The following is a 12,739-nucleotide window of genomic DNA, read 5'->3' as shown; positions in this document are numbered from 1 at the left end:
GCCCCCGGCATTCTGTACCAGGCACTGCCTCCGAGATGGGTAAGTGATGTCAAGGCTACGCCCCCTAGTGATGTCACGCCACGCCCCTCCATTCATGTCTGTGGGAGGGGGCGTGACGGCCATCACACCCCCTCCCATAGACATGAATGGAGGGGGCGTGGCATAACGTCACAAGGAGGGGTGATTTGCAATGTTGGTTGGTAGAACGCCTGCTAAATAATAGACAAGTGATAGAAAATCGTATCTTAGATTTTTATTGCATTTTATATTGAATACATCTTATAATGTGCTTCTCATTCAAGCCAGATTTGATGTTTAGTTTTTGGCCAAGGTTTCCTCAATCCAGGACACGTAGTTACACACTTTGGTGTAGACACCGGGATACCCTTTACGTGCACAGCCGATTCCCCATGATACTACTCCTTGGAGTTCTCCATTGCAAACCACGGGACCGCCAGAGTCACCCTGGAAGAAAAAAGCAGAGGATTGTGTATTCAAAGCTTTGGATTTACTTATGACAGTATTTACACAGGCAGCAGGTTTCAAACTTCCAAGAGGATGTTTTATTTAAATGAGTTTAGGCACAAAGCATAGTGCAAACAAAACAACAAAACCTAAGCCTGTCCGGCTCTAACTAAACATCAGGATACCTTACTATCCTATAATGGGCCTAATGTCTCACGAAACTCATGAAAATGTCCATAGAGGAAGGTTCAGACCTGGTAGGTTTGAGCTGAAGTTCTGGCTGTGGCTGCTTCTCATCTCAGTCTCTCCAGCACCCAAACCCGAACAGCCGTCTTTCTATAAGGCTTCCTCTCTCACAATCTACACATGAAGCCTGACCTGAGAACAGCTTGGATAAGGGAAATTTGGGGGAGATTAGGGGTGTGGACTGGAACACTCCCACTTCCAACCTGTCCTCCAGTCCAGGAAATCCAGCCCATGTAACTTAAACAAATAGCCCCAGCAGACTACGCTCTGCTAAAGCAGCATATAACCTTCTGGATTTATCGTGCCTGGCTGAGGAAACCAGGTGAGATATACACCCCATCCACCACTTTCCCCTACACTTTACCACAATAGATATATGTATTGTTTAATACCTGGCAAGAATCCTTGCCCCCTTCCAGGAATCCTACACAGATCATGTTTTCGGTAATTTTTCCAGGGTAGGAGGCCTTGCAGTCCTCATCGGTCAGGATGGGGGCATCGAGACACTGCAGCTGATCTGGATAGTTACCTAGAGAAGACAAAGATATTAGAAACAATGTGGACAGCTATTTCATGTACAATTTATTCAGTAAAAGATATAGGGAACATTGACCAACTGCACATGGCATATCCTACAACCCTGCATTGTGGTGCTACTCTGTGCTATATAGAGACCTATTTAGCCAATGTATCATCCAAGAGCGTTACTGGACCAGGGGTAGACCAGTCATACTCTCCCACCCAATATTGTGGAGAGATAAAACCGCACACTAAGTGGTACAGTTGCTGAAGCAACCACAGAGTATTGTGCATAGGTGCTATACTGAGTGAGCAAAAAACTACACACACTGGGCTTTTTTCCTCTGTGAGCCGCAAGAAGGGACTGCTGTGAGAATCAGCAGTGAGGGGTGTGTGTTGCCCTCCAGCCAATCAGGGACACTCAGACATGGCACACTGAAGCCGTCAGCTCTCTGAGCTGAGGAGAAGGGAGTGTGAAGTGTCGTCTACTCTAGTCATCAATGTGATAAGAGCTTCTGGACTTCCTACCTGGAGGAAAAGCTGAGAGAAACAGGGTATGTGCTAAGCAAAGATTACACTCCACATTGCAAAGTTATAACACTTTTTCATGTGCAGCTATATAAAGGTAATGTCATTTGGCAGGAGTTCTCCTTTATAAATAAAAAGTCATCTATAATTTTTCTTGATATTTCTATTCCAAGTCCCATTTTCTTGTCAAATTACCCCAAAGTGCCCCCTCACTGTTGTACAGACCTCACAGAAGTCCAAATGTAAGAAATTTTTTTTAATCTTTCTCCAAATCTTTGTACCTAGAGAGTCCAAGGGGGCATTAGGTTTGTACCGAATACTACGTTCAATAAAACCTCCGTATTCCTCCTCTATGAGATCGAAAACATACAGAGGTACAGCTATGGGCTCAGATATATGTATGGTAACCATGTGTATGAGCCCTCCAGAAACATAACATGTACTTGGGGTATTCATACCATTGTTTGACAACCATCTACCCTGGCCATCACTATGTAATACCTTCTCTTGAGAGGGACTTTGCCATTGGGAACCAAATTCCTTCATTTGGTATCATTCTGGGTCATATGATCATATCCTTCCATAATACTTTATAGTCTAATCATAAAATGGCAGCACATTCAATGAAACCAAAGATGATCAGAGTTAGAACCTTTGGGAAAATAGAAATCCAACTTTTTGGGTTATAATAAACCATACTCACTTCCGCTGCTCAGTGTATTCCCCCAACCAGAGATTAAACATTGGGTCCCAGCCAGGTCACAGTGAGAGGGCAGACTGATACTCCGGATCCTGGAGTTCTGTACCACAGGCTGGGAAAGCTTCAATAACATGATGTCATTGTCAAGTAAATAGGAGTTGTATTTTGGATGACGAATGATCTTTTCAGCTGAAATAAACTGTTCAGTTCCTTCAAGAACCTCAATATCGTGTTCTCCAAGTCTGACCTCAATACGTCTACAAGGGAAGAGAGTCAACATTTTTAGTTACATAAAATAACAATACAGTAGGGACCGTGTGTCATCATATGAACCGCTAGAGACAATTGGTTAAAGGCCATCTGCTGCCAAAAACTACTTATCCCCTATCTGCAGGATAGGGGATAAGTGTTTGATCATGAGGGGTCCGACTGCTGGGACCCCCCCCCCTGTGATCTTCTGCACGGGGCCACAGCTCTGGCATGCAGGAGGCATGCCAGCCGCAGCATGATGTCATGGCCGACATGCCTCCTCCGTGTAGTTCTATGGGTGAGGTGGGGAGGCAGCGTTCATGCCTCCCCGTCTCTCGCACGGAACTGTAGGGGAGGAGGCGGGGAGGGTCCGGGGAAGGGGTAACATAGTAACATAGTTCATGAGGTTGAAAAAAGACCAGAGTCCATCAAGTTCAACCTATAACCCTAATGAGTCCCTACTGATAGTGTAATCGGCGACCTCTCTGGGTGGACGCTACACGCATTAGTGCTCTCATAATGTGGGGGCCTGTTCAGGAGATCGCGGAGGGTCCCTTTGGATAGGGGATAAGTTGTATAATGCTGCAGATGTCCTTTAAGTTCAAGTTAAATTGATTATGAATTTCTAGAAATGGTGGCCGCTACTACTAGCACTACTGAGCTGCACATCTCTTACCTTGTTCACCATGTTCTATACTGTACTAATACTACTACTACTACAACTACTACTACTACTATCACTACTACTACTACTATTACTTCTACTACTACTATTACTACTTCTACTACTACTACTACTACTAGCTTTACAAAGCTGCACATCTCCTGCATTGTCTAACATGTTCCATACTGAACTACAACTACTTCTACTGCTGCTGCTACTACAACTACTAATACTAGAACTACTACTATCACTATTACTACTTCTACTACTATTATTACTGCTACTACTACTACTATCACTACTACTACTACTACTATTACTTCTACTACTACTATTACTACTACTACTACAACTACTACTACTACTATCACTACTACTACTACTACTATTACTTCTTCTACTACTACTACTATTACTACTTCTACTACTACTACTACTAGCTTTACAAAGCTGCACATCTCCTGCATTGTCTAACATGTTCCATACTGAACTACAACTACTTCTACTGCTGCTGCTACTACAACTACTAATACGAGAACTACTACTATCACTATTACTACTTCTACTACTACTATTACTACTACTACTATCTCTACTACTACTACTATTACTACTACTACTACTACTATCACTACTACTACTACTATTACTTCTACTACTTCTATTACTACTACTACTACTACTACTACTACAACTACTACTACTACTATCACTACTATTACTACTATTACTTCTACTACTACTATTACTACTTCTACTACTACTACTACTACTAGCTCTACAAAGCTGCACATCTCCTACCTTGTCTAACATGTTCCATACTGAGCTACAACTACTTGTACTGCTGCTGCTACTACAACTACTAATACTAGAAATACTACTATCACTATTACTACTTCTACTACTACTATTACTACTACTACAACTACTATCACTACTACTACTACTTCTACTATTACTACTACTACTATTACTACTACTACTACTTCTACTATTACTACTACTTCTACTATTACTACTACTACTTCTACTATTATTACTACAACTACTATAACTACTATTACTACTACTTCTACTATTACTAGTACTACAGCTACTACTACTATTACTACTACTACTAGTATTACTACTACTACTACTACTACTATTACTACTACTACTAGTATTAGTACTACTACTACTACTATTATCACTATTACTACTACTTCCACTATTACCACTATTACCACTATTACTACTACTTCCACTATTACCACTATTACTACTACTACTACTACTATTACTACTACTTCCACTATTACTACTACTACTACTATTGCTGCTACTACTACTAATGCTACTACTGCTATAACTACTACTACTATTACTTCCACTATTACTACTACTATTACCACTATCACTTCCTCTACTATTACTATTGGTACTACTTCTACTACTACTTTTACTACTACTACTACTAGTACTACTAATACTACTACTTCTACTACTATTACTACTAATACTACTACTTCAACTACTGTACTTCCACTAATAGCCCTAACAACCTGCACATCTCCTGCCTTGTCCATGATGTTCCGCTAGGATTCCTACTGTGGGTATCTTTTATTGGGACCACATTTGTTTAGACCAAATCAAATTTTACAACCAATTCTAACAAATCCGACTCTTATTGAATTTCTAAACAATTGTTTGATCTCTACTTACGACATGTAGCAGTGAGCAGCGGAGACCACCCATTGGTCATTGATCAGGGATCCCCCACAGAAGTGATAGCCGGCATTCAGGGATACTTGATAGGGAACAGAGTTCACGGCACAGGTGTAACCTCCAACGATCTTGTCATCGTCATCGATAGGGAAAGCCGCTGTATGTAGACAGAACAATTATATTTATCTTATATAAACCAGAAACAATGTTCTTTCTAAGGTGCTTCCCAAGAGATGTAACAGGAAGGGTTAATGGGCTTCCTATATGCCATCCTATTATGATACAATTGGAGGACCTTATTATTTATTTTGATACTCTGCACCTATCAGTATCATTCTTGACACTATTGGCAGCCAAGTGATGATGGTTACTGGTCCTTAGTGAAGGGCCACATATAACCCTCTGGTGGTTTGAAAGATGAGGCCCCAAAGACTTCTCAGTATTTTTCACTCATTTGATCGGCCATAGGAACAGTACAACTGATTTCCAAATAATGAAATGTCTTCAACATTACCTATACATCTGACACAGAGAAACTTAAAGGGGTACTCCGGTGGAAAACTTATTATTATTTTTTTTAAATCAACTGGTGCCAGAACGTTAAACAGATTTGTAAATTACTTCTATAAAAAAAAAATCTTAATCCTACCAGTACTTATTAGCTGCTGAATACTAAAGAGTAAATTATTTTCTTTTTGGAACACAGAGCTCTCTTCTGACATCATGAGCACAGTGCTCTCTGCTGACATCTCTGTCCATTTTAGGAACTGTCCAGAGCAGCATATGTTTGCTATGGGGATTTTCTCCTACTCTGGACAGTTCTTAAAATGGACAGAGAGGTCAGCAGAGAGCACTGTGGTCATGATGTCAGTAGAGAGCTCTGTGTTCCAAAAAGAAAAGAATTTTCTCTGTAGTATTCAGCAGCTAATAAGTACTGGAAGGATTAAAAAATTTTAATAGAAGTCATTTAAAAATCTGTTTAGCCCCACCACTAAGTATAGGAGCAGGAACTCTTGCCTTTGACAGAAGTCCCTGCTCCAGTAGGTAAAGCAATTTGCCTGAAACAAAATTGTTGCAAATTTGATTAATTTAGAATCAATTTTCTGATCTCTATCGCTGATCATTTGTTGGATCACGCTGGAAGTTGTACTTTGACAGTAGTTGTGTTTTTTATCACAACTCTTTTACATGATCTTCGTAAATTTTTTTGGGGAAGGGACATTTTCGGCAGTGGTTCAGCTTTTTTCTAGACCCCCTGTAAACAAAAATAGGTATACCATGGCCTTACATATAAGCATCTGTAGTTGAATTGTAACAATACTTTCATTGGTTTAACCATCCATTAAAGGGGTTATCCAGGAAAAAAAACACACACACACACATATATATATATATATATATATATATATATATATATATATATATTCAACTGGCTCCAGAAAGTTAAACAGATTTGTAAATTATGTCTGTTAAAAAATCTTAATGCTTTCAGTACTTACGAGCTGCTGAGGTTGAGTTGTCCTTTTCGGTCTAAGTGCTCTCTGATGACACCTGTCTCGGGAACTGTCTACAGTAGAAGCAAATCGCCATAGGAAACCTCTTCTACTCTGTGCAGTTCCTGAGACAAGCAGAGATGTCAGCAGAGAGCACTGTTGCCAGACAGAACAGAACAACTCAACTTCAGCGGCTGATAATTATTGGAAGGATTAAGATTTTTTAATAGAAGTAATTTACAAATGTGTTTAAAGGGGTAGTCCAGTGGTGAAAAACTTATCCCCTATCCTAAGGATAGGGGATAAGTTTGAGATCGCGGGGGGTCCGACCGCTGTGGCCCCCTGCGATCTCTCTGTACGGGGCCCCGGCTCTCGACCCAGATAGCGGGTGTCGACCCTCGCACGAAGCGGCAGCCGACACGCCCCCTCAATACATCTCTATGGCAGAGCCGGAGATTGCCGAAGGCAGCGCTTCGGCTCTGCCATAGAGTTGTATTGAGAGGGCGTGTCGGCCGCCGCCTCGTGCGGAGGTCGACACGCCCCCTTCCCGCGGGCTGTCGGGGCTCCGTACAGGAGATCGCAGGGGGCCCCAGCGGTCGGACCCCCCCGCGATCTCAAACTTATCCCCTATCCTTAGGATAGGGGATAAGTTGCTCACCACTGGGTCACCACTGGACTACTCCTTTAACTTTCTGGAGCCAGTTGATATAATTTTTTTTTTTTCCTGGAATACCCCTTTAACTATAATGTGTTGAGAAATAATAACAAAATAAGAGAACCGGCACTGTATATAGGACTTATAGTCCAAAGTGGGTGCTCTGCTTCTCAGGTCCTGACTCAGCATATTCCAAAGTAGCAAAAAGCTGCGTCTTTATTCACCCATCAGAGTTACAAAAGGTGCAACGTTTCAGCCTGTGGCTGAAACGTTGCACCTTTTTGTAACTCTGATGGGGGAATAAAGATGCAGCTTTTTGTTACTTTTGAGTGCCGCTTCTGCTACTTTGGAATATGGTATTTCATATAGTTATTGTAGCCCCGTTTATATAAATATATGATATGACAATAACATAATAGGAACAAAAAAAAAAGTCTCTACTCACCAGCAAATCCCAGGACTGAGAGAAGGAGAAGACACTTCATGTTGACTGTGAGGACATCTGAGGTGCAGGGACGCCTTTTATACCTCTCCACCATCCTATCTCCAGACGCCAAATGTCTGTTCTCACGAACAAGGTCCTGTCCTGGAAAATGTCCATCGGAACAAATTTAGCCAAAGGCTGGTCTTGGCTTTAACAATAATAGGTAGTAAATAATTTTCTTGGCTCCCTCTTGCTAATAGGGATGTCTTTTTGTATCTTTACGACTTTAATTTAATCCTACATATCCAAACGTGGAGGACAGAATGTAATGAGCCATAATCATCTGCAAGACTTCAATTCCTACCAGTTAAGTAGCTGGGAATAAATATATGTCTCAGACTCCATATTCTACTCAACCTGTGAGTCTTTTGGTATAACATTTCAAAGGGGTTCTCTGCTTTAGACTATTTTTATCATTTTATCGTCGATCACAACATGTTCATCTGCCAGGAAATTGTGGTGAGCCACGGGGTGCAATGAGGTGTATTGGGCAGATGTTGAAGCAAAGGGGCAGATGGAATAAACCCCTAAATGTTCGTGACGCCAGGGCATGGTTTTCCTAAGTAACCACCCGAAGATAGCTCCGCTATCCCTAGGTTAGGCAGGTTAATAATTGTCCAAGACCATGTTAGGGTCAATGGTAGACAGATGGTAATAGTATTTACAGCTAGGCAAGAATCCCAGAGAGGTGGCCGGTAACACAGAGGGGACCTTGCAGCTTGCTGGGATTTGCAGTGCTTGGACAGACTTCAACTCAGCCACGCTGACTATAATAGACTTGACTTGACTGTAGATAGTGACAGCAGACGTAGATAACTTAAGTACTGACATGTGGCTGTAGGTTAGGCTTGAGGTCTCCAGATGGGCTGGACACTGGCTCTGAGACGTCTGGACTTTACTGTATCTCAGCAGGAGTCATAAGAGCAAAAGAGACAGATTGCAGCTCCTCCCTTCCTTATAAAGGGGGGGGGGGCTGAGCAAGGAGCCCATAGGTCAAGCTGTAGGTCACCTGGTTAGTTGGTGCTCCCTGGGTAACAAACATGTGACATCAACATCATGTAACTAACTCAAAGGTCCTTTATACCTAATACACCTAATATACAGATAATACAATGGGGGAGAGCCCCTAGGACACAGAGGGACTCAACTGTATGGGACTATATCCCGTACTGGGACATAACAAAATCATCTGTAATCGTTGGGGAGGCCTGGCAGTAAGGCCATGTTCACACCTTGGAAATTCCATTCAGAATTCCGCATTGGAATTCGGCAAGGAGATTCCGCAGCAGCAGAGCCCTGTTAAATTCACTGGGATTCTACTGCGTTGTGCACACGGCAGACATTTCGATTTCCATGTTTGCAGATAGAATGACCCTGTCCATTCTTTCTGCGGACTCCTCACGGAATGCATTGCTGTCAATGAGTCAGCGCATTCCCTGCGGTCTTAGTGCCGGCATATTATGCTGGCGCCTGCAGCCTTCAGAATGTCCGCACAGAGATTTTTTGTTCGGACATTCCAATGTGTGAACATAGCCTAAGTGTTCAATTTTCCTGCAGTCTTCACCTCAATGGGTGGTTTATGTAATGGATGACAGGAAAGGTCCTTCACACTGAGAGATCCAGGGATCAAGTCCTGGGGGGAAAAAGGGCAGGAACTCACCCAAGATTTCCACTCAAGGGTTGGTCCTGCAGGACTCCAGCTAATGGAAAGGTGTTTCTGCTGTGGAAAAAGTGCAGGAACTCAGTTCCCACGCATTCCTGCAGGACTTGAGCCCTGGAGAGATCCCCTCAGACATTGCTCTCTGCTCTGACCAAAAGATGATAATCCAGAACAGGGAAGTCCCTCTAGCAATCCCCAACAGGGTACGTGAAAATGGGTTTTCTAAACTAGAGCAAGTTTGACTTAAAGGGGTACTCCGCTGCTCAGCGCTGGAGCTGGGAGCTTATGACATCATAACCCCTGCCCCCTAATGAGGTCACAACCCGCCCCTTCAATGCAAGTCTATGGGAGGGGGCGTGACAGCTGTCACGCCCCCTCCCATAGACTTGCATTGAAGGGGTGGGGCGTGACGTCATGAGAGGTCTTGGCAATGCCGTCACGAGCTCCCAGGGCCGGCTCACACTTTGTTCCAAACGCTGAGCAGCAGAGTAACCCTTTAAGGGCAAAGATAATTTTTACACATTTATCAGCAAAAATGTTGTTTTCATTGTTAAGGCTAGGAAGTTATTTTCTGCCTAGTTTGTTGTGTTATAAGGTTAAAGTCACACTGCCGATGTGCTCTGTCGGATTCTGGGTCGGAGCACAACCAACACCACTGGCTCCTGACGACTACCATTGACTTAAATGGGACATGTCAGAGATTCTGCATTTTACCGCAGTCAAGCGTAGAAAAAAATAGAACATGCAGTATTTTTTTTCCGCTCAACTTCCATCGTTCTGACGGACTAACCAATGGAGTTCCATTTAGCGGAGCACAACGGCAACGTGAGCGAACCCTTTGACACATAGCAATAACCAAATTGGTCAATGTGGCGATTAAAACACTTTATTACTTATTTCATTACAGAAAAACATATTTTTTTTCCCCTTATCTGCCCCCTCTTCTCTGTCTTCTGATAATGTACTAATAACATTTATACACAGGAGTCTATGACCTGAGAGATCAGGTTACAGTTGCTGACTGAGTTAGCGCTGAAGCATGTGGCTTTACCACTTCACCCTGTGTGGCCTTAAAAATTCCACTCAGCCTAGGGAATGTGAACTTGGTGGCGCAGCATAGACCATGTACAATGCCAGTCAGTGTACAACAGAGATTCCTGTCCTGGCTCCTGTAATGAATTCACCTAAAGTTAGATAAATCTGATTCTGTTGGAAACTTTAAAATTTGTTTGATTTATTTTGAGTTGATTTGAATTCTACTAAGTTCATTTAAAACTGTATATTTATGTTTAGAAACGTACATTTATGAAAATGCTACTAATATACAGTAGTGTTGCTCACGAATATTCGCAATGCAAATTTTATTCGCGAATATTGCATATTCGCGAATTCGCGAATATTCGTGAAAATAGCATTATATATTCGCAATTACGAATATTCATTTTTTGTTTTTTTCACAGTACACATCACAGTGATCATCCCTCTCTGCTTCCAGCTTGTGTGGTGTAAAGAAGGCTGTAATACTACTGTGTGAGACTGGTGTGCGAATTTTCACATATGCTAATTTTCGTATCGTATTGGAGGGGCAAGCTGTGCATAACTAGCTTGCCCCCTGACTGGTGAGCAGTTAAGGGGTTAAGAAATATACAGGCAATGTTTTTTAGCCCCCTCCCCCGCCTGTAAAAACTTGTTGCTAACTATAGTGGTATGTCCCATGGGTGGGGGGGAAGGAGTGCACCAATCAGGGGTCTAATAGTTTCCCGGGCTTTCAGGGGCCCTCCCCTGGGTATTTATAGCTGTGGTGCCTCCCTTCCCCCCTCAATATGCCCAGGACCCGGAGTTTTGCCCTCCCTCCCTCCCTTTTTGTATCTTTGTTTATTGTAAGTCACAGCTTGGCGGTAAGAAGACGGTGAAAGCGGGGTCAACCCGGGGTAGACCTCCACACAGGACAGTGCGGCAGCACCTCTCGGGTTGGCAAGAAGCCAATCGGTGTCTTTGTTACAGTTAAATTGTTATTTATATAAGTAATTTTATAAATAAAGCTGTGGCCGATCCCCACCCACGGAAAAGTTGAATTGTTGTTGTGTCAGTTATTATTTAATTAATTATTGTAGTAAGGGGGAGGGGTAGTTATAGCCTGCTCGGAGCTAATTGGGTCTCAACAGTCATGCTAAGTTTGCTAATTTTGCGAAAAATAAAACACAAACATTTCGAATATGCAAATTTAGCGAATACCGTATGTGACGAATATTCGTCCATATATTCACGAAATATCGCGAATTCGAATATGGACTATGCCTCTCAACACTAATATACAGCTGGCCTTGGGTAGAACAAGTGGGGGGGAGGGGGGAAAAAGGGGGACAAATAGGGGAAGGGGGAAAGAAGGGGGAAAAAACCTAAAAGACAAGAAAGAGAAAAAGAAGAGAAAAGAAGAGAAAGGGGAGAAAAATAAAAAATAAAACAAGAAAGAAAGAAGCAAAAAAAGAAAAAAAAAAGGGGGGAAGAAGAAAAAAAGAGAAAGAAAAAGATGTCATGAGCCCCTGGCGCCGCACCCTGTGTTCTAAACAAATGCCGGGTGCTGCACAGAGAACACGGGGGTCCCAGTGGGAATAAGGGGGGAGATTTATCAGAACCTGTGCAAAGGAAAAGTGTCCAGTTGTCCATAGCAACCAATCTGATCGCTTCTTTCATTTTGCAGAGGCCATGTTAAAAATGAAAGAAGCGATCTGATTGGTTGCTATGGGCAACTGGGCAATTTTTCCTCTGGGCAGGTTTTGATAAATCTCCCCTAAGATGTTTAGGGGAGGAGTACCCCTTTAAAGTAACATGCACCTGCCAGCTTTAATAGAATATACACTATTCTTTTCACACAGAAGCACTATAATTACACCCCTGGTACCTCCAAAATCTTTGGAGAGAATAGTGTATATTCTACACTGCTCAAAAAATAAAGGGGACACTTAAACACCACAATGTAACTCCAAGTCAATGACACTTCTGTGAAATCCCACTGTCCACTCAGGAAGAACACTGATTGACAATCAATTGCACATGATGCTGTGCAAATGGAACAGACAACAGGTGAAAATTATAGGCAATTAGCAAGACACCCCCAATAAAGGAGTGGTTCTGCAGGTGGTGACCACAGACCACTTCTCAGTTCTTATGCTTCCTGGCTGATGTTTTGCCACTTTTCAATGCTGGCGGTGTTTTAAGGACATTACATAAAGTTGGATCAGCCTGTAGTGCGGTTTTCCACTTAGATTTTGAGTGTGACTCCATATCCAGACCTCCATGGGTTGATACATTTGATTTCCATTGATAATTTTTGTGTGATTTTGTTCTCAGCGCATTCAACTATGTAAA

The 12,739-nt window shown here is 42.4% G+C and overlaps 1 protein-coding gene across 1 annotated transcript in view; it reads right to left on the bottom strand.

The window, feature by feature from the left end:
- Positions 1 to 244: 244 nt before the first annotated feature.
- Positions 245 to 12,739, bottom strand: part of LOC130283105 (transmembrane protease serine 9-like) — a 34,900-nt gene continuing 22,405 nt past the window's right edge. The window contains exons 6-11 of the mRNA XM_056532291.1: positions 12,007 to 12,061; positions 7,672 to 7,812; positions 5,076 to 5,235; positions 2,462 to 2,715; positions 1,104 to 1,240; positions 245 to 465 (exon numbers count right to left, since the gene is read on the bottom strand). Of these exons, the coding sequence (XP_056388266.1) occupies positions 316 to 465; positions 1,104 to 1,240; positions 2,462 to 2,715; positions 5,076 to 5,235; positions 7,672 to 7,812; positions 12,007 to 12,061 (897 nt within the window). The 3' untranslated portion in view covers positions 245 to 315. The remainder of the gene's footprint in view (positions 466 to 1,103; positions 1,241 to 2,461; positions 2,716 to 5,075; positions 5,236 to 7,671; positions 7,813 to 12,006; positions 12,062 to 12,739) is intronic.

Source organism: Hyla sarda, chromosome 7 (genome assembly GCF_029499605.1).
Source record: "Hyla sarda isolate aHylSar1 chromosome 7, aHylSar1.hap1, whole genome shotgun sequence".
Classification (NCBI taxonomy): domain Eukaryota; kingdom Metazoa; phylum Chordata; class Amphibia; order Anura; family Hylidae; genus Hyla; species Hyla sarda.
This window is presented reverse-complemented; position numbering and strand designations above follow the sequence as displayed.